We start from the raw sequence: 26,600 nt of genomic DNA, 5'->3' as shown, positions 1-26,600 counted from the left end.
GTCGTGGTTCCGTCGATGTTCTCAAAGAGATGTCGCAAAATGAGTTCGTTTGCATGTAATTGACAAACAATCCAATGTAAAGGCCGTTTGAGATGTGATTCAAGGCGCCGAATAACACCTCCTTTGTACCCCGTATTAACTGCAGTTCCGTCGCATCCAATTGCAACAATTTTTTCCAAAGCAATATCTTTCGAAGTCAGTAATGAAATAATTCCATTACTTATTGCTTCAGATTTTCCGGTTTTTAATGAAATGTGTCCCATGTACTCGCTACCTGGTTCTTTTACTAAACTAACGTGTTCTTCAGTTATTATTTTCGCCGGTTGTTCTTCATGCTTAAAGTTTTGTCCTTTCGTCCGTCGAAGTATAAACCAAATTGATTGGAATCGATTACTAACGGCTTACTAGTAAGGGCAGTTCTTTTCTTCATTCGAGCTCGACGAATTTTACTCCTATCCACAACGCGAGATGTATCGTTCTGTGAAATTAAGCCAACGTCTTGTAATACAGCGAAAACAATTGCAGCTCCTGCTCGATCTGAAATACAATATCTGTCTAATATTCTGGCCACAACAGGGAACTCTTTCACCTCATGGTGAGAATTATTTGGTTGTGCTTCACATTGCATTATTTCTTGAGGAATTGAAGACGAAGCACATTTTTTTGAGAGTCTAAAGTTTAAACTACAAGAATGAATAGCGTCAGTTAATTTGTTTTTGCACTCAAACTCATCATGATGACGTTTCCTTGTCAATAAATTCATGTTTTTTTTGTAGCATCTCGGTCCAGACCACCTATCATCATTTTTCGATCCGTTCGCTGATCCAGTAGGAATTTTTGTTCTTTGATAGGAATTTTTCGCTTCTTTTCACACGAATATAAGTCAAAAGATGTGCATCTGCATGTCGCTATATCAAAAAGAAACGGGGTATTTTCTTTGAAATGTTGAAGTTTTTGACGATAAGCCGTAATATTTTTTCTGCTTTTGGACGACTTATTTACTAAACTATAGTACTTATTATAATACGTACGAATTCGTCTCGTAATTCTCCTGTGGTCAATAATGGGAATTGACGCTCTATTCCAGATATCCTCTAACTTCACGGAAATTTCTTCATATGTATCATTAAATTGTTTTTTTTAGAATGGTGCACCCACAAAACACATCGTAATACATCTTCACAAGTAGGCAAAACATTCAAAGGTAAATCACTTCCAGAACCGAATACAGGACAAGTTAGTTCAATTCTTAACATTGCCATAATGTTCAACTTTCAAAGAACAGTCGATATAAACACAAACTTCGAAAATTAGTTGATTTATTCTACTGCTGCGCACAATTACAAGTACCCATAGTTTAACTGTTTAACTGTTCCTACAGTCCTACTTTATAATTATATTGTAAAATAATAATGTAATTATATCATAGGTAATAAATAAACACTCAATTTTTTTTTTACATAATTATAAGCATTTCTAAGAATCGGGAGAACATTATTGGTGTTTTCAGTGTTTTTATCAAAAATTCAAAGTGGTGGCGATGTCGTAATTATAAATAAATATTTTTTATATATTTTTATTTAAGATAAGTACATAACGGAGCACTAATCCCGCATATGCCGAATTCTAAATTACGAAAAAAAAAATTCTCCATACTAGACCGCTCCACCTTAGTATACATGGCAAAGAATTGCAAGATTGACAATAAACCCACCGGGCTGCTGGACCTGCCGTCGGCCGCAAGACCTGCGGAGCGGTGGAAACGCGACAGTCGGTTGACCACGTGTGGCGTGGCGTGCGTGCGCAAGCCTGCCGTGCCGCCGTAGGGCGTGATGGGGAACACATGCGTGGTGCCGCGTAGTGTGCTCACGGCAGCCCAGCGGCAGTCCAGGGAGATGGATATGTCCTGGAAACACAAATAACAATGTTAAACATCTATGCTGTAATTCATATTACAGTAGAACCCCGTTAATTCGAACCCTGATAATTCGAAAAAATGCGTAAATCGAAATTTTCGCCAAAAAAATACATATCCACAGAAATTTTTTTGCATAAAAAATGTTTTTTTATTTCGAAATTCGTTAATTCGTAATTCGAAATTTATTTTTGTCCGCACACGAAAATTTGTTTGTGTAATTCGAAAATCTTCGATTTTTGCGAATATATTTCGTAAAATTTCGTAAATCTGAATCTAAAAGACAGCCATGACGGTAAAACGCCGAAAATTGTAGTTTTACGTGATCATACTTCGCCCTAATTAGTATTATTATTTTGTAAATCGGAATCGATTTACATTGGAATATCGTATTTTTTCCAATTTATTTCGAATATCCGATTTTGAAGGGCCGAGAAAATTCGTTTTAGGCGGAAATATGTCGTAGTTTTATGAATTTACACCAAATATCTCAATTCAATGGGTCTGCTGCGACGGGATTCGATCGCCAAATTTCAATTTACGCGGAAATACGATATATTTTTACGAATATACTTCAAATATCTGAATTTAAAAGGCCGGCCGCGACGAAAATCTGCCGTGAAAATTCGATTTACGCGTAAATATATCGCATTTTTACGAGTTTATTTCAAATATCTGAATTTCAAAGATCCTGCGCGGCGGAAATCGGCTCCGAAATTTCAATTTACGCGGAAATATATCGTATTTTTACTAAATTTACTTCGAATATCTGAGTTAAAAGATCCGGCTCTACGGAAATCGGCCGCAAAAATTTCGATTCACGCGGAAATATGACTTATTTTTACGATATTTACTTAAAATACGTAAATTTAAAAGGCCTGCCGCGACGAAAATCTGCCGAGAAAATTCGATTTACGCGGAAATATATCGTATATTTACGAATTTATTATAAATATATGAATTTAAAGGGTCGGTCGCGACGGTAATTGGACGCGAAATTTTGATTTACGCGTACCTAAATATATCGCATTTTTACGGGTTTATTTCAAATATCTGAATTTCAAAAATCCGGCGCGACGGAAATCGGCTCCGAAATTTCAATTTACGCGGAAATATATCGTATTTTTACTAAATTTACTTCGAATATCTGAGTTAAAAGATCCGGCGCAACGAAAATCGGCCATGAAATTCCGATTCACACGGAAATATGACGCATTTTTACGAAATTTACTTAAATTATCTGAATTTAAAGGGTCGGCTGTGACCGAAATCGGCCACGAAATTTCGGTTTACGCATAAATATATCGTATTTTTCGAATATCCGAGTTTAAAGGACCGGCCGCGACGGTAATCGGCCGCAAAAATTTGATTTACGCGGAAATGTGTGGTGTTTTTACGAATTTGCTTAGAATAACTGAACTTGAAGGGCCGATCGCGGCGAAAATCGGCTGCAAAAATTCGATTTAAACGGGAATAATTCGTATTAATACAAATTAACTCCAAAGATACCACCCGAATTTGAAGGGCGGCCGAGGAACTCGATTTTCGCCGTCTTTTTTTTTTTTTTTTAATAAAATTTCGAATTACGTGGGAATTTGTTAATTCGAAATTTGATTTTTGATGTCCGCTGGATTTCGAATTAACGAAGTTCTACTGTACAACAGTCTAACAACTTTCATAATATCATAAAATCACAGTAATAAAAAGATTTTACTGTCAATTTATTATTACGACAGTATGTATAACTTTGGTGAGTGCATCCAAATTATAATAATCAACTAAATAAAAATTTTTAAACAATTTAAAACTTTTTTCACTTATAGTGGTTTATTTTTGGGATATTATGCCGTGTTGCAATACCTCTCTCTTTAGCCAACATTTCGGACAGCGTTACAGTGTCCATCATCAGGGCAGATGTGTTTTTTCATAAAATACTGACAATTTGTGGTCGAATTCCATAATGATGATGTATTAAAACAATTTAGAACTTTTGACCACTTATTTTATTTTTTGACCATTAGGTAAAGGTCAAAAAAATAAAAAAAGTTATAAATTGTTTTAATACATCATTATTACGATATTCGACCACAAATTGTCAGTATCAAAAATAGAAATATTAATTCAAAATAATAATTATTATTGTTGTTACCATAATAATAGGTATATATACGTAATAATCATATATATATATGCACAAAAACGGCGCTATACAAATCATCCAAATATTATTATTATTATATACATACATATTTTTTGTGAATTTATGTCTGGGTTAAATCTTCCCCACAGGAAAAACTAAACCCTTCCACACACTTTTCCACAAATGATCATCTAGTCAATCCACATTATGCAAGTGCACTATATAAGCATAATAAATACAAAATAATACAAGAACAACACGTCAAATCACCAGAGATCAAATGGGAAAATAATTCACCGACTCCAGATATTTTCATATCAGAGGGTTTGGATCGGTAGAACTCCTAACTGGACCTATAAATCTTACTGATCCCTCAATATAAATATTTAAAAAATCTTTTGTAATCCTACATTTATTTAAAATGACTGATTTTTGCATTTTTATATATAAATTCTTTGACAGATCTAATACGCCTGAATTTTGAATGAGAGAGCTAGGTATATGCCAGTAGCCAAAATAACAAATCGTAATATTTTTATAGTCTGAGAATGCCAAATTATTTTTATATCATTTTCTAAATCGGTGTATTTTCTTGTTTTTTCAGAAACAGATTTTTGAATATTACAGGAATTTGAAACATCAATGATATAAGTTATTTTTTTAAATGTTGTCATGTATTATTATTATTATGGTAACAACAATAATTAAAATGCTGAACTTGAACACTGACTGAAAATTTAGCTAAATTTTTTCAAAAGGATTGTTTAAAAAGTAAAGTAGAAGAAACATGATTATAGTGTAATTGTATAATTAGACAGTAGTCCGTTAATAAATAAATAAATGCAGCCTTGAGGTGATTTTCCACAAAAACGGTGCTAAAAATTATCCAATTAATTATTATTATCATTAGAAATTAAATATTTGTTAAATATTTAGTGACCAGGTCTGAATATTCAGGATATCTCAGTGTTATTTTATCCTTACACCTTCCCATCCCCCATTCTTTCTGTTTATAAAATTTCTAAGCCGGGTAGAAATTAAAAAGAAAATGCAATTTTCCTTCTGCGTTACAATTTTTATCATGAAACACAAAAGTTAAAATAATTATTCTTACCTGTACTTTAGCCGTAGTATCACCCCTGTGTAGAATGTAGAGGTGATGCACGGAGGCCAACGTGGGCCCGCTGGGGTGCGGGTGGATGCGGAACACGTGGAAGTCGTGGCCCCGCTTGTCGGCAGTGACGAGAATCATGCCACTGGCGTCAAACTTCAGCGCCATGATGGGCTCAGAGTGCGCCACAAAGTGAGCCACCACGGCCTCTGTTATGGCGCTCGAGGAGCTGTCTTCCATGGATTCCTGGTCCTCATCTTCACCAGAATTGAGGGCCTGGAATTGAAAACATTTAAAAATTATAAATGTTGTAATAAGGAACTCCAGTAATTTTTTTAATGTAAGTTCACCTTCTAATTAAAATAGCAATTTTTTTATTTTATTTGTTTACAAATGTCGATTTCATAATTAAAATAATTTTCAAAGTTTGCTTTTTTCAAAGCTCAGTTTTATCCGTTAACAGTTAAATCAATCCCACTCGGGTGGGTATGAAATCAATAAATCAGAATTTAAATATTTAACATGATTTCCAAAAAACGAGAATTCCTTTGATATAATTTGTATATCACGGTGGTAACTCGTATGCAGCGACCATGCAGCGCAACTTTGCACAAAATCATCCAGATTCTAAAGCATGCGGACGACCGACCCATGAGGTAGACCAATCACAGGGTGTATGTCTCTTACGGTTTTAATCGATTTTAAATGTCAATTTATTATAATTATACAATGCCCACTTGAGGTGATTTTTCACGAAAATGCTATATAAATCAGCCAAATATTATTATTATACATAATAAAACTTATTTTTCAAAATCAGTGTTTGTTGATCTGATATGTTTTTTTAAGCCTTAATATTTTTCACTCACATTCCTTTTTGTCGCAAGGATAAAAGTATATTTTTTCTGCTATTTACCAATAGAAACCACAAAATATGTTTTTTTTTCCTTGGGTTCGATTTTAAGTAGACAGGCATATTATTATGATGACAGAGTATTAATAATACTAAAACTATATTGCATAACGAATTCATGAATCTTTAGCAAATTCACTAAAACCAATAGCATGGCCCAAAAAAATTATTATTTTCAGCTACAATAATTTAAATGTTCAATCTTAGCCTTCCAGCATGAAAAATATCACTAGTTGTCAATGATTGCTGACATGGACTCTAGTTTTTGTCCTGTAAACCTCTCTATACTAGTTCTAGAAATATAGGTTTGTAGAACCAAACTGAGTTCTTTACGCTAATATACTCAATTGTAATTATAATGATTTAATAAAGAAAAGGACATAAAATGTTTGGATTATTTAGCAGTGCTATCTACCTCGATATCAATGATGGTTATGATCCCAGGCTGAAGCTGCTCCGAGTTGGGCGGGGAGGGGGACTGCGAGAGACCCCCGGCTCCCCGCCCGCCCCCGAGACTGCTGGCCACGCTCTCCCCCAGGCCCCGGAGACCCTTGCCCAGAGACTTGGCCGCATGTAGCACAGTGGCTGTGTAGCTGGCAACACCCTCGCCTGAAACAATAATTTGTCGCTTTTTAATAACATATTTAAACAATATTATCATAACATCTCTACAATATCATTGAAAATTATTTAATTAACCTTTCAGCGGGCGCGTTAAGAAATTTCCCTTGAGCGGGCGCTTGTCGTAAATTTTACGTCATCGAGTTTTCTTCATGTAAGTGGGGTTTTCTATATACAAATGTTAGGGAATTTCTTTAAGGTTATGAAAAATGATAATAGGCAGCACTTAAAAAAAAAAACTTTCTCAAAAAAAAAACGAAGTAACACTCTAAACATGTTAATACTTCAAAACAAATATTTTATCTACTTATTTAGTCAGAATCAAAATTCTCTTCCTTACAATTTTTACAAACCACCTCATCTGAAGAATGGTTCTTGCATGTAAAGGACTAACAACGGCAACACTTCATTGATGCTGAGGATTTTTACTTATCCAGTGCACATAACCAACAAACACCGCGTTTTGGAAAGCTTCTATTTTCTTCTTCTGTTATCGGTTCAAATGCCCGACCGTAATTCACTTTGATCCCGTAATTCAACACTTATATACTGCGGTAAATGATTGACATTTGACTCTAGCATATCTCGAAGCTTGATGCTTACGACTAAGTGGTAAGAGTGGGGGAAGCTATAAGGCGCGTCTGTCGTAAATTTTACGACAGCGCGCCTGCTGGAAGGTTAAACACAAAATTAATATTAATAAGGGATAAATCCTAATTGGAACTTAGATAAACTGAAAGAACTGACTTGTAGGCGTTTCTGAGCAGATAATCAATTTCATTGATGTGAAAATCATCATAATTTCAAGGATTTCAAATCATCAAGATTTCCTGTTCAGAGTTGGAATCCTAATAAAACAGAGAAACAGCCCCTAAAAATATGAGTTGACACGTAAATGATAATACACTGTATCTGGAAACTCATGGTACAAGCGGGAAACTGATAAATCTATATCACATTAAAAGAACATGAATATTAATTTTTAAATTTGATGAATTGTTCAAATCGTTAAAACAACCCAACCTTATCAATAATTTCTTTTGATAAACAAGGCTTATCATAACAAACAAAAAAATTTGAGAAGCTATGGAATTAGGTCGTTGCTGTTTTAAAATGTGTATCATTTTTATCACAATAATATTTATTTACCAAAGTAAACAAAAACATCCTTTATTCACCTGTTAAAATAGTGACACATTTTTATTTAAAAAAATATGATGAAATTTTTATAGATCTTTTCATCATCCTGTTTATATTGTAAATACTTTCAATATTTAATTGACTTCTATCAGTTTTATTAAGAACTTTTACGGCCCAATAATTTTATATCTATAATGAATAATAACATTTCATGGATTAATTATTCTGGTTAATAATGGAACAGTAAAAGTGCGTTAATGTTACCAAGTCCAAGATCACAGGGACTTATAGAGTAGACGCAATATATAATATATTTACATACTTGTATAATTAATATTATACGAGTTCGCAAGGTGACCTTGAATACTATGCATTCTCCATTTATTATAGAAATGCACTGATCTGAAAATTGATTGGATTATTCATAAATGATTTGAAGCAAAAAATAATGTTTGTTTTATTGTTGTTCAAGTGAGAAGTAAAGAAATAAATTGCTGAAATAATATAAATTGCTGAGGTAATGTAATGTACGCTTTTCCCTTCTAACTTGGAAAACAATATTTTTGATACTTAGGTTGTCAAAATTCATTAATGGTTTTAGAATTACATAAAACATTATGGTACAACTTATATATAAAATTATTATTACATTGTAAAATATTTTATTGTAGTATATTGCCTCTATGACAGCTTACGAAATAATTTGGCTGTAAATGTCAAAATTCATTCATGTAAAATGGCGTCACAAGATTTGAAAATTTTTGTGTTTTCAAAGTAGTATAAAGGTAATTATTTCTTTGAAAGCACCTTTTGATTGTTGTTTTTCGTGTAGACGGCATACCCTGTCTGGGGATCAGTGTGTCTAAGAGTGACAGACGTATGAATCCATTCCTCCCGCTGCGGTGCAAGGCGATGAGTCGAGAGAGTCGTGCCGGAGAGGTCAACCGCAGTGGGAGGAATGGATTCATACGTCTGTCACTCCTGGAAACACGGACCCCCTGACGTGAATACATTATTTAGGTTTAAGTACAAATAATGAAACAAGTTCATATATTAGTATAAAAATATTTTTTTGACAGTATGGAAGTAATTTTTTCTCGCAAAGAGTTAGGGGTATTTTGACTTTGTCCTACTACGACGTTCAACAGGCAAATATCATATATTAGAAAGCTTTTAATTTGTCCATGCAACATAGTGTCAAATTAAACAGATACAAAAAACTAATGTCAAAAAATATATGAAATTTATTTATTAATTCAAACGCCATAAAATGGCTTTTACAATACAGTGATAATCGAATTAAAAGCGTACAGTGGTAAACAGGATAATAATAGCAATAAATTAAAGAACAATTAATGTGTGCACAAAAACACTATTGCAAGTGATGCAGTTAATAATATAAGTGCAGTAAGACAATGCATAATTCAAAAGAAATATATACCAGTGTAACAATAGTTCAACTAATTTATACTAGGCTTGTATAAGACTGTCATAAGTCAAAGTATGAGGTGTCTATGATAATAGTCAGTAGAGAGTTTATTGTTACCCATAAAATTAATTGTACTTGGATTAGCTGAGTAGGCATCGCAACTTGGCATTAACAATTCAGGGCTGTCAGCGATTCAATGATACTTATGGATAAGAAATAATAATTTTTAATAAAATAATACATATGTTAGCTAACACTATAAGATATCTGAAGTTAATAGTTTAGGTGTTGTAAAATATGATATAGGAGCCATGCAGAAGAATATTATCATTCCTGACATTGATTATTGTGATTGAGGTATGTTATTATAGCCTTCTTACGACTATAATAACATACTTCATATTCCGTGCAGTTTAACACATCTACTACATTCCAAATAAATATATAATTAGGTACTCTTTCTTCCTTCTTTTATCATATACGTATTATAGACAGCATAAAAAAACAGTGAAGGTGTCTATTATGTATTCCTAAAATCTATCCAGATTATTTCTAGATAGTGCTGGCAAACTAAAACTTGATTCAAAGCTTTCATAAATAATGTTTAATTAACGTCATAAAATAAAGTAGCAGTTCTCTTTTAATCAAACAGAAACCCAGTAGAAACAATTTAATACTCTATTAATTAATCTGAGAGTAAATTAACCAAGTGATTCCATTAAATGTTTAATTAGTGTTTATCGCTTGCACAATTGCTTATCAGTCTAGTAAAGGTCTAATAAAGTTTACTATTTTCCTACCAGCTTAATATTCTATTAAAGAAAACACAGAGAGTGTAATAAACTGTTAATGCCTTCTGACTCACTTTGAAATTTCAATTAAATTCACATTATTATCATTGGAGAACTTGCAATGATATAAAGTCTACATGTCCAGGCTACATGGTGTGATATGACGTCTAGTAATAATTAATTTGTTGTTTACTCCTAAAACCTCTAACATTTTGCAATGTACTGGACTTCTAGTGTCTTGGTTATTAACCTTTTCTCTGCGGGAGACGCACGCCTGCGACGCACTGTACATGCCCTGTACGCGGGTGGCACATCTGTGCGACGCAAAGTTTCTTCGGCGTTATGGGTATGAAACACGCTTGAGCACGGTAAAACTTATACTCCTAAAAAATCTCACATCTTTACACTACTGACATCTTACGATATTTATCCATAATACGTATCCTAATCATCGATACAAAGATTTGAAGGGATCTTCCAACTCAGAGCGAAAAATGAATCAGTTTGAATTCTTCCCGCGTCTTTACACACGTTATTGCGCAGGCGCATTTTATAAGATTCTCAAACAGAGACGCTCGCCGTGTAGATTACATTGTTTTATCGAATTATTGTTTGCTTTTTCGTGGATATGAACTATTTTAATTACAGTGTACATTAAATCTGATTTATCATATTTTAAAATAAGTTCAGTTACATACATTCATTCAAACTATTGAAGAAATATAAAATTTCGTCAGTGTTAGATTATTTTCAAATAAAGATACGTGGTTAAAACTTTTTTATAGTGAAAAATCAAGTGTAAAGTTGTACAAGTTTGACTTTTTATCAATTCTTGAAAGTATTTTTATTGCCAAAATACAAAATGTCGGGTCGTGGTCTTAATGACGAAGAAATATTTGGTGCTACTTTAGAAATAGATTCAGATTTTGAAATTAGTGACAGTGATAATAATAATAATAATAATAATAATTGGATAATTTGTAGAGCGCCGTTTTTGTGAAAAATCACCTCAAGGGCGTTGTACAATTTATTTCCTAGGATCTACCTTTGTTATTTAGAAATGATACCAAAACATACTTACCTGGCAAGTCACTTCCAACAAACACACTTATATTAAAAAGTTTATGCTTATAAAAGATAGAACTGCACGCAGAGGACACTATATCAAAAAACACTGATCGTCGCATGATCTTAAGTCTGCTATAGTTTTTTTTATTTTAATTTAAATGTATTTTAACTGTCTTAAAAGCCTACAAATTGTTATCGTTTTTATTTATTTATTTTTAATTATTATTTTTATTTATTTTATTTTATTTTTAGTATTTTTTACATTTTGTTAATTTAAATTTAAATTGCCGTCAACTGTGAAAGTTTAGGTTTCTGAAATTATGGATACGACTGTCTGAAAAGGTGCGTTTTAAGTTTAGACCTAAATTCTGTCGAGTCTGCGATCATTCTCAAATCATGTGGCAGTCCATTCCAGGCTTTAGGTCCTGACACGGCAAAAGCACGCTCACCGAACTTAGTATCTGGTGTGCGCTTTGGTTCCTTCAACCTTCCGATAGCTGATGACGTTGCTGACCTAAGGGTTGATTGTCGGGAGTTGGAATCTTCTGGAATACACAATTCTGATAAATAAGCCGGAGCCATTCCGTTAAGTGACTTAAATACCATCCAGCATACCTTGAACTGGATTCTTTCAGGACATTTGATGTCGATAATAATTGCGAAGCTGCTGAAATACATGAAAGCCATGATTCTGCCGTTATGCGTTGAGAACTGTTTCAAAATCACGATAAAAAAATATATTGAGTGATACATATTTACGGTGACATAATAACAGAAAAATTATTTCATTATTTTTGTAAATTTAAGTGTAGTTATTTTTTATTATATGAACCTTTTTAAGTGTGTCAATATTTCATGTATCCAGTCAAACGCGACATCGCACCCATAAATCAACCACTTACATCGCACCACAGTTGAAGAGCTCTACTCCGGCATGTTTATAATCATGTGTATCGTTAACCTTGAAATAAACATGGCCGCCCGGGCAAACCATATCAGTTACATTATGAATATATACTTCGAATTTTTATCAAGCCCCATTGATGTTCGGATTGTTTATTTATACTTGAAAAGATAATTCAAGACATAAGCGACGTATTTTTTAAAACAAATTTTAAAATCCATGCGTGATTATTGTTTAAAGTCATAAATTAGATTGATAATAAATAGCCCCGCATGTGAACGAAGTGATACAAATTAATGACGCATAGAAAAGGTTAATGATTTTCATTGCATTGAAATCATTAATAACCAATTAAATTTAACTGTCAGCCCAATTCGAAGTATGTTCCCCATTACTTCACTTATCCCACATTCCCTTCCCCAACCTCTCTCCCACAACTGACGCACTGTTCCACTCTAGTATACTGTCTCTTTCTTTTTTAATAATATGTGTACTTCTGTATTTAATAGAATAATTTTTATAACTATTCTGATGATGCTACGGAGGTACCGAAACCGGTAGACAATAAAATATATCAATAAAGTGACTTAAAACAAAGTATTTTTATTTAATTTATTTAAAATGTCAAGTCAAATTGTTTGCTTCTTTTGAAAAAAAAAATCTGTATTTAAAAATTTGCAAAAATGGACAAATATTTTTCAAATGCTAAATGTTTTTGATGAAATATTTCCAATTTTTTTGGTAATGGATTTTATTTGTCACCAGAGTGGAAAATATTCTCAGTATCGCCCTGGTGTAAGAATTGAAACATTGTTTAAAACGGTTTTGGCCATGTTTGGTGAGCAGATTTGAATAGTCAAGTACTTCTCCACCTTCCTCTTCTCACTACCTTCAGCCTCATAACATACCCCAATTAGGGATGTCATAGTCTCACTGGCCCCAGAGGGTTAGGAGTATTTGGGCTGGGATATATATCTCCCAAAAAGACTCTACCATTGTTTCTTGTCTGTGAAGAGAATATCTCCCAAAATTGGGTTAGTGGGATATAAAAACAAACTAATACACTACTGCCAAGTTAATGGAAATATGTACTCACATAAATCAGTTCCCAATTAAAACTAAGCTAAATGCAATGTCATTGCAAAGTTATTAATAGTATTATAGCACCCACATAATAGTAAGATGAATTTAAATGTTGAATATCTTCATCCAAAGAATTCCATTCATTCTAACCTTAAATTTTTTTTTCTAATAAAATAATTAATTAGCAACTTTTATAGCAATTAGAAGACTTGTTAATGATTTATTTGGCTATGAGGGAAGGACTGCTGAGAGGAAAATGCAATAGATTGTCGCAAATGCAATTTGTATCATTAGCCTATTGAGTACTGAATTGTTTAGTAATATATAATTAGGGCCTTGAATACTGTAATAATAATGTAAACAAAGTAGATTAAAGAAATCTACTTTGTTGACTTCACAGAACAAAAGATGAACTTAGAGCTGGCAAAGTATAAATCGCAGATGTCATTAGTATAGTATGCCACGTAATGATGATGATTATATTGTGTGAGATTGTCTTTACTATAAAACAGAGATCTGTTTGTATGAACAAACAATAACTCTCATAATTCGAGCTTGACGAAATTTGCATACCTATTTGTGTTAGCTGTGGCGTCATCTACTTTTTCTTTTTAGGATTTCTAGGTCAACGCAAATATTGTTACTTCGCATAAAGATCTAAATATTTGATTTATCCACTTGTCCAGCGGTCTAGGCTATGTATATGTAAGCATATCTCTTGTCACGTGTGCAAAAAGGGCATGATTTATTAATAGTTCCCTAGCTTTTGTTTTTAACAGCGCTTCTTCGTACAACACCAGGGAAAATCCGTGTCAAACTATATATGTGTTTTAGTCCCTACCTTCGCAACCCCCATTGCTCCTCTTGGTGGGTGACAGTCTCCTCTCGGCGTAGGCCAGCCAGCGGTCCCCGAGCGCTACAGGGTTGCAGGGGGTGGGCACGGCGCTCCCGAAGGGGCAGGGTGCCGGGTAGCAGGTGGTCACAGTGAGCCGGTCTTCCAGCGCGCAGGCGTCAAAAACGGCCAGGCGTTCCGCAAACGACACCACGATGGAGCGCTTGTTGGCCAGCACGTCCAGGATGGGGGTCTTGAACTTTATGCTTTTAACCTTGAAATAATGTTAAAAGTAATGTATTAATTATTAACAAACTTATGATGATGGACACATCACACACTGGATTCATACGCCTGTCACTCCTAGACACACTGACCATCAGATTCCTACCTACTTCATACCGTTTTCCTGAGGGGAATTATTTTCCTCAGGGCCTCCTGTGTGGAGCAAAACAAAAATCTCCGCAGGGGCTGACGGAGAATGGACTGCCACACAACTCTGTCTGTTAACTCTTTAACAATACTTAGCTAATCTTTGTAAAGGAATTTTTGTGAAATATTAAGAGCCCTTTAAGCTAAAAGTAATAGTTAAAAATAACTAATAAATACTATGTCATGGTTGTTTCTTCCAAGGATATAGCCAAGGTGTAGCCAAATTTATATTTAGCAAAAACTTCATGTTTTTAAGGCCTTTTTAAAATTATCAGTTAATAATATACTTTTCTTTTTTTCTAAATTTGAAGGGATTCTTGTTCAAAATATAATTTTCTACAGATTTAACAATCAGGTCAGCCACTCTACTTCAGACTTCTGATGTAATAAATGATAATCGGTATTTGAGTTACAAATCTCAGAGGCTGTGAAATGGTTTGGACTCGTGAGATTACGATAAAAATAAGAATTAGAAAAACTCTATAGATCCACATTTGCACTCTATTCTAGTTCATAATATGATACTGTAGTATCATATTTATAAAAGGCAATGACACAGGAATCATTGTAAGACAAGAAGTACACGAATAATCTTTGTCATCAAAAAAATACGTTGTGAAAATTTATAATGCATTTTTGTTTTTGAATGAAAAATGGCTGATGTCAAAAGGGTTAAAATTAAGTACTTGATTTGCATAGAGGCTCGGTAACACAGAATGCGAACTCCTGTAGCAGGTAGCAATCTCTGTGCAATTCTCTGCCCGCCGTGATAGATCGCTTTTTCTGTGCCTTTAGGGTTTTACAAAATTTGGCCTCCATAGAAAAACTGTCAAGTTCGATGGTTAGACTCCCATCGCAATGGAAATGGAAACATATATTAGCATGGATATTTATCATTTCATTTATGAATGCTTGCAGTCTGGGTAGTGTTTGTTTGAATATTAAATTTAATAAACATTAAATATATAGATTTACAGATGTCAACACTGATAATATATAGATTTACAGATGTCAACACTGATAATATATAGATTTACAGATGTCAACACTGATAATAATTTTATTAAATGCTGGCTCCAGATGGTTGAGACTCTTCTAAGTTATTCATATTTACTAAAAATTTAATTTAAAAAAACTATTTGAACCTTGTCTATCTATACACGCTTGTATAAACTTGTATTATCGTGTGGGGAAAGTCAAAGAGTCTAGGAGATATAATAACACTAGGAGAGATAATATAATTAGACACAATGTCTTTCTCTCTTATGCCTTTTGTTGGGACACATTCCTAACAGTGACGTGAGCTGACGTGAAGTTTATTGTGAGATAAACTTCACAGACGGAGATAACAATGTTTATGTTTCACATACAATAATATTATTCATAAACAATAAACATTTTTATGGAAACAAATTGCATTGATAATAAAACACATTGCCAATCAAAAAATGTCGCAGTACTTTATCTTATATCTGCTAAGGGTTGTTTTTTTAATGTATTACTATATAAATGTTGACCTATGTCTGAAAAATTCCACAACACAAAATACTTGAATAATTGTACATGAAAAATTGTAAGTTAATGTTTTCACTATATAAAATAATTGCGATTTACCTGATCTCCAGTAGCCAAGGAGATGAAACTGAGGGAACAGTAGGGAACCCCGGGGCCAGCGGAATCACAGAGGGCAACCAGAGGTCGCTTGGTGGCATATAGGTCTCCGGGTCCCGGGTTGGGCAGGATGCGCAGGACCCGCACGGCCCCCTGGCGCCAGGAGAGCACCTCCTGCGCCTCCCCGCCGGGCTGGATTACCCACACCTGCACCCCGGAGCCGTAACCCACCACCAGCAGCAGCGGCAGGATGTCCCCGTCCCCATCGGACTCTGAGCGCGGCTCGTCGATGTCAGCGCTCTCGAACCTAGCCCACTGAATGACGTCCTTGGCCTCGAGGCCCGGCGTAGTGGCGAGGGTCACGTCACTGATGAAGCCCGACACGGCCTCCATGAGGCTGCGGTCGCTTGGAGGCTGGGGGAGCACCACCAGGGGCCCTCCTACCCGCGACCGACGGGGCGACTCCGCAGACATTATGCTTTACTGGTATCTGCACATTGACACACATTTGAGCAATTAGCAAAACAAAAGCAAAACGTAAATCTTATCCATAAAATGCAAGGTTGTAATATGAAAATGGGTATAAACTGCAGGTATTTATGTTACGACTATTGACGTAATATACCTACATAGACACATTCTGTGTGCATACATTAGTCAACAGAAATAGCTACCATGAAGGACAAAGAACTGCTACTAAAAACAAACGCCAGAATCCATTATTTGGTTTCGAGTGACGAATTATTGTTGGAAAAACGTAATGAGACACATAAATTAGGTTCTAAAGCTAAAACATACACTTTACCTTCAACTTTTTGAACACTTTCATGATGAAAACATTTTTTTCAGCTCAAACGCAACTGCGTCATTTTTACTGACAGATACAAAAATGACGTCACTCTTGACATAAAATGTAATTTTGTTGTGGTAAAATAGTCTCTCACACCGTAATCATTGAATTTAAACGATTTGATTATAAAATACGTATGTTTCGATATAATTTCACTTAGCCCGAGTCGCGTACGAAGTGGTTTTAACTTAACAAGACGTAATACGCGAGCAAATACTGTTGTCAGTCCAGACAAAATCTAAAATACCTATCACTATCGAAAACAAAGATCAGCTGATGAACGCAAAAATACATAACTGAATCATCGCCAGAATTATTGCACAACAATGAAAAACTTAAAATTATATAAACTAATAAATATAATATTTTTCACAGCTCTCGCTGTGAAAATGGGGAGCAGCGTATATAACAAAGAAAATATTTTGATTCTGGTTGTTGATGACCTGAGACCTCTGTTGGCGGATTGGGGAGACGCCATTGCGCAGACTCCAAACATCGGCGCTCTGGCGGCAAACAGCGTCCTATTCAAAAACGCATTCGCGCAAGTGAGCAATATTCACCTGACATTTTTATGATAATTTGAATACTTACCCAACCTAGTTCCTGTTTATAATAACAACTAACTTATAACTTTTGGATTGTTTGATTACTGTGAAATTATTTTCTCTTTTTAGCAATCGCTTTGTGGCCCGAGTAGAAATTCATTTTTAACAGGAAGACGGCCAGACTCGTTGCATTTATACGACTTTTACAGCTACTGGCGTGACACTGTGGGAAATTATACAACTTTGCCACAATATTTTAAGGAGCTGGGATATAAATCCTACAGCATTGGAAAAGTGTTCCATCCTGGAAAGAGTTCGAATTTTACAGATGATTTTCCCTACAGCTGGTCAGATGAACCTTATCACCCCTCAACACAGATTTACAAGGATTCTAAAACTTGTATTGATGAAACCACTGGTTTTTTGGAAGACAATCTAATCTGCCCAGTTGTGAAAGAATTCCAACCAGAAGGAACTCTCCCAGACATTCAAATTGCAGAAAGAGCAGTAGAGATATTAAAACAACATAAACAAGCATTGCACAAACAACCATATTTTATGGCTGTTGGCTTTCACAAGCCACACATACCTTTGAGATTTCCAAAGCAGTACTTGGGTAAGTCTTACCCCTTTCAATAAACTATTAATCACTTTGTACAGAAAATAGAATTTTTAAATCAGCTATTAACTAACCAGCAGGGTTTTTATATCTCCTTTTTTAAAGTTGCCTTTAATTACGACAACTCTTGATAATATTAAAATAGTTTTAATACTATCTGAAATAAACATCACACCAGAGTGGTAGGTACCCAGTCTCGCCCTGACAAACGACCACCATTCAGAATCGAAAGGTGTAAAGTGGCTTTAGTAATGTTTGATGATCAGATCTGAATAATCAATTACTTTTTAACCTTCATGTTCCTGTTCTCCTCCCCTTCCCCGCTCCCTTCAGCCTCATAACTTTAGAGTACTATTACTAGAGTATTATTACTATAAGCTCATATAACATACCCCAATTAGGGTTACCATAAAACACGCCCTTTCAAATGAATCATTTTGTAAATGAGGAACACTATTTGTGTGAGTGTAATAAAATAAAATTTTCCTTTTTATTTTGTAGATTTCTATCCATTGAGCAACATGACCTTACCCTACGATCCTTTTTATCCGTACGGATTGCCCGCAGTTGCTTGGAATCCATGGACTGATGTCAGAAAGCGACATGACATTCATAAATTAAATATTCCCTTTCCATTTGGGACACTGCCTGCAAAATGGACCTTGAAAGTCAAACAGAGCTATTATTCAGCTCTCACATACATTGATGATCTTATTGGAACCATTCTAAATGAAATAGACTTCAGCAACACCATAGTTGTGTTTACTAGTGATCACGGTAAGGTTTTTTGTAATGAAATATTTACGCTAGCTGACTGCAGACACCAGTTTATTGCTGCCATAATAATTATCATTAACGTATTAATTTACTTACGGTTTTTAAATAATTTATCATAAATATTTTTTATGATATCTATAAAAATGGTTCCATTTATGTTTTATTGACGAAATTAAAAAAAAATTATGATTTGTGTTTTGTACATTGAAACTGCGTGCGTTACTGCCACCTATGTGATAGCTATAAAACAATTTGATACCCTTGTCTAGCTTTTTTTGATTTAAAATTATGAACTACGACATGCAGATGGCACTAGTTGTACCGTTTTTACCAGGCCTGGCTCAATGATATTTATTAAAAAAATATAGGTATATTTCAAACAATTTATTTAATTTATTTCTCGTTCTTGTTTCAGGCTGGTCTCTTGGCGAACACGGAGAGTGGGCGAAATACAGCAATTTTGACGTGGCATTAAAGGTCCCATTAATCATCCATGTGCCAGGGCTGACAGATCGTAAACACGCTATAAAAACTCAATCTAAAATGACAGAAAAGATTGTTGAGTTAATTGACCTTTTTCCTACTTTGGCAGAGCTTTCGGGAGCTACGGAAAAGTTTCCACAATGTCCTGAAAACGGAAAGACAATGCTTTGTTCTGAAGGATTTAGCCTTGTTCCTCTCATTTATGATGCAGCAGCTGGAAAAGATGGATTTGTTTGGAATCATGCTGCTTTTAGTCAATACCCGCGCCCTGGATTAATTCCAAAGAAAAACAGCGACAAACCTCGGCTGAATCAAATTAGAATCATGGGATACACAGTCAGAACGGAACGCCATCGATACACGGAATGGGTAGATTTTAACCATACTACGTTTGAAGCCAATTGGAATATCGTCCATGCTAGGGAACTTTACGACCACCTTATCGACGAAGAAGAAAATATGAACTTGTCAGATCGTAAGGAATTGATAGGCGTTGTTGAAAATTTGAGTGAAAAATTACGAAGCGGCTGGAGAGCCAACTGAAGAAAAAATGGAACTTATCTAACTTGCTAACGGCTGTAATAACAGTTTTGGGAACGTGGCGTGGGCTCTGTAATGCTATCTAATAAGTCTAATAACTAATTACAAATCATAAATAATAATAAAAATGAATCTAGTCTCTAGTTCAATTTTTGCATGTTAGGTAAAAAAATACGTAAGTAAGAACCTACTACTCCCGTACCAAATCAAAATATAATAATAATAACATCGACCTTGAATACCTAATAATGTTTTATTTTTTATTTAGTGCGCATGATGTTGCCCTCTTATTAATATATTTGAATTGATAGTTTCCGATTTTCTGGTATCTATATTGAGTGAATTGAACATCTTGGGAACTAATAAGAAAATTGTCGCTGGGCGAATGCTGTTTTTGTTGGAGGAGTTACACATTTTAGGTGTGACGAGTAACGGGTGTGAATATTTTTTTGTGTTTTTTTCGTGATTTTTTTCACATAGGTATGTAGGTATATAAGAATAGTCTTAATGTATAATTGACGAATATCTAGGATTTTAAATTTTTTGAAAAGTGGATCTAACTGGTGTGACGGGTGACATTTGAATATTATCCTTAGCAATAATTTTTTAGTTAAAATCATAGGACGGAGAATTGATGATGCACAACCTCCCCATCCCACAAACTTACTCCCGGATATTTAGCGCATACTTGACGAATCCCGCGGACTGCGCGGGACAGTATACGGCATGTTTGAATACATTTTCTGAGAAATCGGGAGTAAATTCTCCCTTGATTATGATTATACCAGGTGTGTAAAATATTCGGAAATGCAAATTACCCAATTTTAAGGACACATTATTCGAAAATAGTATTTTTATAAATTATTTCAATCTCATATTTTGTCTGTTATTATCGTAAGAGAGTTATTAATCATGCTGTACTTAGCGTTAGACTCGTTACGTTTATATATCTGCTGAGGGATTATTAGTACACAAGTATACGGTGACCGTCCTGCACAAATATTGAGAAGTTTTTATTCATTATTACGGAAAATTAATATCCGACGCTTTGTCACGACCAAATTTGCCATTTACCTCCAAGAATGTTTTGCAACTATATGACAACTTGGTGGCAACAATACCAGGAGGATACCACATGTATACTGAATGCAGAAAAACACATTTATTTTAATATGCATACATCCGGGTGTGTAATAATTTCGGGAGGTGATAAAAAAAGAAAAATAAGTTTTGTCTAAAAATGTAGAATCACCTCCCGAAGTTAGTGAACTTAACCCCGGACACCTTGTATGTAGATACTCCACCCGTCGTACGTGCGCCGTCATAACGTGGTCACCCCAAAAACTTAGTGACCTACATGGTGAACAAAAATAAATTACAGCAAATGCGTAAGTAAACGAGTAATAATTTAAGGTTGTGGAAAAATATTACGATCAAACTAACGAAATATGTATCGTAACCAAAGAGATAAGGCATAATATTTTTCGCTGGAGTTCCTTATTGGAGTATGTTGTGAAGTTGAAGGGAGTGGGGAGGGTAAGGAAATGAAAGAAGAATGTTGGGAAATACTTTGCTATTCATATTTGGTCACTAAACGCGATTATCCATTTATGCAACGTTTCGACTTTAAATTGTGGTCTCAGGGTGATATTGCTAGTATCGACGAGATCTTACAAAAGTAGACTTTTGTGAGTGCACGGCATTTAACTGTGAGTTAACTAAAGTTTGATTAGGTAGGTTCTTTCGGTATTCATTACAATATTTATATTAGTTATTAGCTTTGTTGTAACCACACCTTTTTAAAAATCATTAAATTCACATGCAAATACGAAAAGGATGTGACAAGAGAGCACAAATAAACCAATCACCAAGGGAGATTTCAGCGGCAAGGCATTTTAAAAGTACCTACGTATATTATAAATTACAATACAGTGTTGCTAGATCATAATAAAAATATATTATACAATATTATTGTTAGGTTGGTCATGCCCCCAGTGACAACTGGCGGAAACACGCGCGTAGGGTTTCCGCTATGCCTTAAAACAATAGCGGCACGCATTGCGAGCTATGTATACGAGTAGATGCATCATTTTAATTATTACGAAGAGCCGTGTGTACCGCGTTTTGTTTAGTTTACTGTACGGCCCAGCGGAAAATTCAAAGAATTACATATCGTGACTCTACCACAAAATTAGTAAAACCCACTGTTCGATTGTTGAATGAATGTTGCCGGTTGCCAATCCAATGTTATGTATTTTTCTTACGACCTACGCCTATGTAGTTAGAACTTCTTAGAAAAAAAATCGGTCACAAGAGGATCAATATGTCTTTTAAAATGCGTCGAATGACATGGTTAGTTTGTATATTTTGGCATTTTTTCTGAATATTTCACGGGTGAGTTTACAGTAGTTATTATACGAAATAAATAAATGCCTACCCGATCGGCACTTGACGAGATTGGCACAGTTGTCGACTCCAGTTCAATACTCGGTGAAACCATTTAATTATTTTATAAACATTATTATTTTTTGATATATCGTAGTAAAAATAATTTTGTTTTACGGGTTGTTTTTTTATTATTTTTTTAAATGTTTTCTATAGGTAATAAGAAATGATGAATTTTATCAGAACCCTGGACTGTGGTATGGTATTTGAAATTATCGCAAAAAATGATTCGATTCGCGGCAGAGGTAAGTATTACATTTCACATGGGAGGCACCTCTTTTTTGGTCCCTAAACGACAGGAAAGATTTTTTAACCGCAAAAATAAACGACAAAAAATGGTTAGCAGCGGAAACGAGATGAATTTTAGAATCCCGACATTCCGCGCAGAGTTATGCTGATGGGGTGGCACGACGTTGGAACGAATCGATGCACTCATAAAAATTATATTTTTTCTATGACTGCCGGAAGTGACGAGTTAGAATAAGACATAAAGCTCGTCCGACTTCCGGTAAGCATCATGGCCGCGATCAAGTCACGTGGGTAACGTTACTAGTTACTATTTAGATTTATGTTTTGCAAAATGACGGTCTCTAGCGATTCGAGACTCGTTAGCCGTTGATGATGGGTTAAAATAGATTGTTCTGAATCTTTGTATTGAACAATTTTGTCGATTTATTAATCAACTAGCTGTACCCTGCCACGCGTTGCTGGGGTCCAGTCTGTCTGTCAGTCCAGGCAGAGAAACAACAACGCGTCTTCCTTTACATCCAACAGATGGCGCTGTTTAAAATAATAACGGCCTTTACCTGTCACAGGTGACATCTATATAATAAAAACAAACGCGTATTCGAATGCAACGTTGCGTTGTGTCAACATTTCAAAGCAATTGGTGAATAACTTTGGGGAGATTTAAGATTTTGAACATTTACATTTTTATTTATATAGACGTAAGCATTTAATTGGTTTATAGGTACTGTCTCTTTCAGTACTCATACAAGATTGATAAAAATCAAAAAAATATTAAACCTACCTACCAACCTTAATTTCACTGGGCTGTAGTGAAAACTAGAAGGAAAAACTGTCCGTAACTTGATAAATAAAGCATTTACCTGGCTCGTAAATTAACCGTAGTAGGTAGGTAGGTACCTTCCTAATCAAAATATATGATCTATCAGAATTTTGTTAGTTTTTTTATGTTAAAATAAAATATAGTAATAAATTATTGCAAATATTATATTATTAAAAAAAATGTTCAAATTATTCGTTTTCCTGTTGAAAACGGGACTGCAAGCCTTTAGCGAATAAATTGACAGTTTTCCTAACAAACTGTCAGTAAAACACGAATGTGTTATGAGTATGTCGGAACACGTGCTCATAAAAATTCTTTTTTTTTTGCATTTCGTCATTATTTATTTATTTATTTATTTCATTCATTTAAACGCCCATAGGGCTTTTACATACAATGCAATTATGTTTTTTAAATACAATAACAGTAAAGAGTTTACATAATATATAAGAATATACAGATTACATAAAATATAAGATTTAACAATGCATAGGTTAACAAAATATAGGTAACATGAAACAAGAGTTTACGAAACTTAGGTAACATGAAATTTAAGTAAATGAAATAAAAATATATGATCTGCCAATATCCTCCAAATCAATTGAATAAAAAAGGATGAAATTGTTGTTCACATTAGCCTATAAACTATGTAACTCTAATTAACAATCTCTATTACGCAAGATTAGGATAAGAATCGACAAAAAAGTCTAATAGAAAAACATTTAGTTAAGTATTACAATATTAAACCAAGTATCACAATATTAAGTCAAGTATCACAATATTTAACCAAGCATTATAATATTAAACTAAGTTAAATTATATTTACCATGAACACGTATTCCCTAAATGTACTAATATTTGATTAGGAAATGGCTTGCCATCACTTTTTTGATAGGATTTTAATCATTCAGCCATATTCAATTTCCTCCGTGCATGTTGATGACATCCTTATTTCTTTAAGGACCGTAATAGACTAGTAGATAATTTCGCAATGTATTTACAACAGATGACGCAGGCAGGGCCGGCTCTAGGCGACTGAATCAGAACGGGCGCCGAATTGACAAGGCGCCAAGCCGCTGATAATATATCACATAACACATCGCCCTTAGGATTTTTTTTTCATAAAAAATGAGCTACACGAATAAACAAATCATTAAAATATTATTGACTACAGTAATCTTCTACCTAAGAGTATACTGGTTTTGACAAGGGGCGCGAAACAGAATGTTACTTCGCCATGCGCAGTTTGGAGCAGGGCCGGCCCTGGATGCAGGTATGTATTGTGCAATGAATATGATTCCCCAGACAGCTCGGTGACAGGCGCCGTATTTTCCGAGAAAGTTACACATTTATCTGCAGCCAAGGCGAAACGCCAATAACGTTGTTTTCTGTTAGCAAAATGACGCCCACACGTATTATCTGCTTGCGAAATCTAGCCGTATTGGAAAAGCGATAAATTAATTATTCAAGCCCATTGAGAAAGAATAGTCATGATTGCCCTTCGAAATGATATAACTAAAGGAACAATGACTTCTATAGGGATAATCTTCATCCATCAGGATGCTTCTCTGAGTTCCAACAACGATTTTTTTTGTGAAAATTTCATGATTTATTTGAAATGTATCATATTAACACTAGAGCACGCCGAGTACTGAACTTGCCGAATGTTTGAAAATACCGAATAGTAACTACCGAAGATATAAGCCGTCAAAATGTTGATATTTGTGGCTGGCCAAAAAGCATAACGGTAAATGCGGGGCAGTACTGCAGCACTATCATTCGAATTATGAATTGTACTGCGTTGCATTGCATACGTTTAACAATAGTTTTACCAATGTTCACTTTGAAAGTGCACTACTGTAGTTATAAACTCATTAAATACATATAATACATTTCCATCAAAGTAAAAAATTAATTGACAACCTCAATGAGGTAATGGAATTGCATTCGTACCAGATTTTCTCTACTACATTTTCCACCAAACTTCCCCTGGTTTTTCAGTTTGGTAGTCTTGAATTTGTCGTTTCTTATGATGTGACCAAAATTGTGGAGTTTTTTTTTCAACCCTTTTCTTTTTCCTAACTTGGTCATTCGAACTTTAACTTACAAAATGTTTTATCTCAGCAAAAGCTCAATACTATGTGGCTTGAATCGGATTGTTAAGTATATATATATATATATATATACCTATTACAGTGCTGTAGTTGACAGTCCCAACTGCTCCCAACCGTCTGGAGCCAGTGAAACTATGGCATCTCCATTTGGGGTATGTTTTGAGGCTGTGGGGTAGTGGGGAGGGAAGGTGATGGGGAAGAGCAAGGTGAAGTAATACTTGGCTATTTATATCTGGTCACCAAACACGGCTAAAGCCATTTCAAGAAATCACAATTAACCATCACCCCGTTTCTCCGCAGGTGTAGCAAGAGAAGATGCATAAAAAAAACACATCAAACATATCGCTCTAGGCATACACTCTTCATTCGCATTTATACATAGTCTCATACATACCTACATATATTCCTAAGAACAAAACTATCTAATTGAAAATGTATTTATAAGAACTTCTTCTTATATATAGAACGTTTAATAGATTATGCTCAGACATTGATTTATTTAACAAGAAACTTACTAAATTCATAACATTCTTAAAAAATAACATTCGATCGAATATGTAAGAAAACTTATTATTTTATTGATTTTTTTTTCATCACAATTCCTTCTTATTTTCCTATTCACTTTGAATTGAAAAAATAAGTTTGAATAGCAGAATAACAGCAGTGTTAATTGGATGACATCCATTGTCATTTTTGATACCCACTCCATGTTTAAATGTAAACCTAGAAAATGTGTAAAAAAAACAAACACTTATTTTATATTTAAGTAGTAGCATTTTATTAGAACTGCTTAGTATATTGTTGATCATTTTCTTTTTAAATTTTGTCTTAATTTTTTTTATGTCGTTTTTTTATTGGTCAATGATGTAAACAATTCCTAACACTGTGAAATATGAATGTACGAGCATAAAAACTGTTTATTACGCAAATAAATTAAATTTAAATAATGTGTAAATATTGCATGTGTTCATATTATGATGTAGCTTGTGGTTGTAAACATTTATTTAATTGTTCTATATTATTTAGGTATATGAACATGTGCCCAATATCTATATATTTTTTACTAACGTGTAAACATTGCAAGTGTTCATATATGATTTTACAAATGAACGAAAAAATAAATAATAATAATTATATATAATAATATTTTTTAAATTTTAATATTCATTTT

At 34.3% G+C, this 26,600-nt stretch overlaps 2 protein-coding genes across 3 annotated transcripts in view; one reads left to right on the top strand and one right to left on the bottom strand.

Moving 5' to 3' along the window:
- Positions 1-17,265, bottom strand: part of LOC149423660 (breast carcinoma-amplified sequence 3 homolog) — a 58,373-nt gene extending 41,108 nt beyond the window's left edge. Inside the window, exons 1-6 of one of the 2 annotated variants that reach the window (XM_089631704.1) lie at positions 16,796-17,265; positions 15,994-16,480; positions 13,957-14,221; positions 6,495-6,688; positions 5,170-5,442; positions 1,715-1,906 (exon numbers count right to left, since the gene is read on the bottom strand). In XM_089631704.1, the coding sequence (XP_089487830.1) occupies positions 1,715-1,906; positions 5,170-5,442; positions 6,495-6,688; positions 13,957-14,221; positions 15,994-16,464 (1,395 nt within the window). In that variant the 5' untranslated portion in view covers positions 16,465-16,480; positions 16,796-17,265. The remainder of the gene's footprint in view (positions 1-1,714; positions 1,907-5,169; positions 5,443-6,494; positions 6,689-13,956; positions 14,222-15,993; positions 16,481-16,795) is intronic. The other variant, XM_089631703.1, reaches the window with a different exon arrangement.
- Ids (iduronate 2-sulfatase) lies at positions 17,167-19,985 on the top strand. Its single transcript, XM_089631705.1, has 4 exons — positions 17,167-17,385; positions 17,515-18,001; positions 18,506-18,781; positions 19,197-19,985. Exons 1-4 carry the CDS (start codon positions 17,167-17,169, stop codon positions 19,805-19,807), a joined length of 1,593 nt encoding a protein of 530 aa, XP_089487831.1. The 3' UTR covers positions 19,808-19,985.
- Positions 19,986-26,600: the final 6,615 nt, after the last annotated feature.

Source organism: Hesperophylax consimilis, chromosome 5, assembly GCF_061612785.1.
Source record: "Hesperophylax consimilis isolate HC1 chromosome 5, BYU_Hcon_1.0, whole genome shotgun sequence".
NCBI lineage: Eukaryota > Metazoa > Arthropoda > Insecta > Trichoptera > Limnephilidae > Hesperophylax > Hesperophylax consimilis.
Note: the sequence above shows the minus strand (reverse complement) of the source record. Positions and strands in the feature narration are given on the sequence as shown.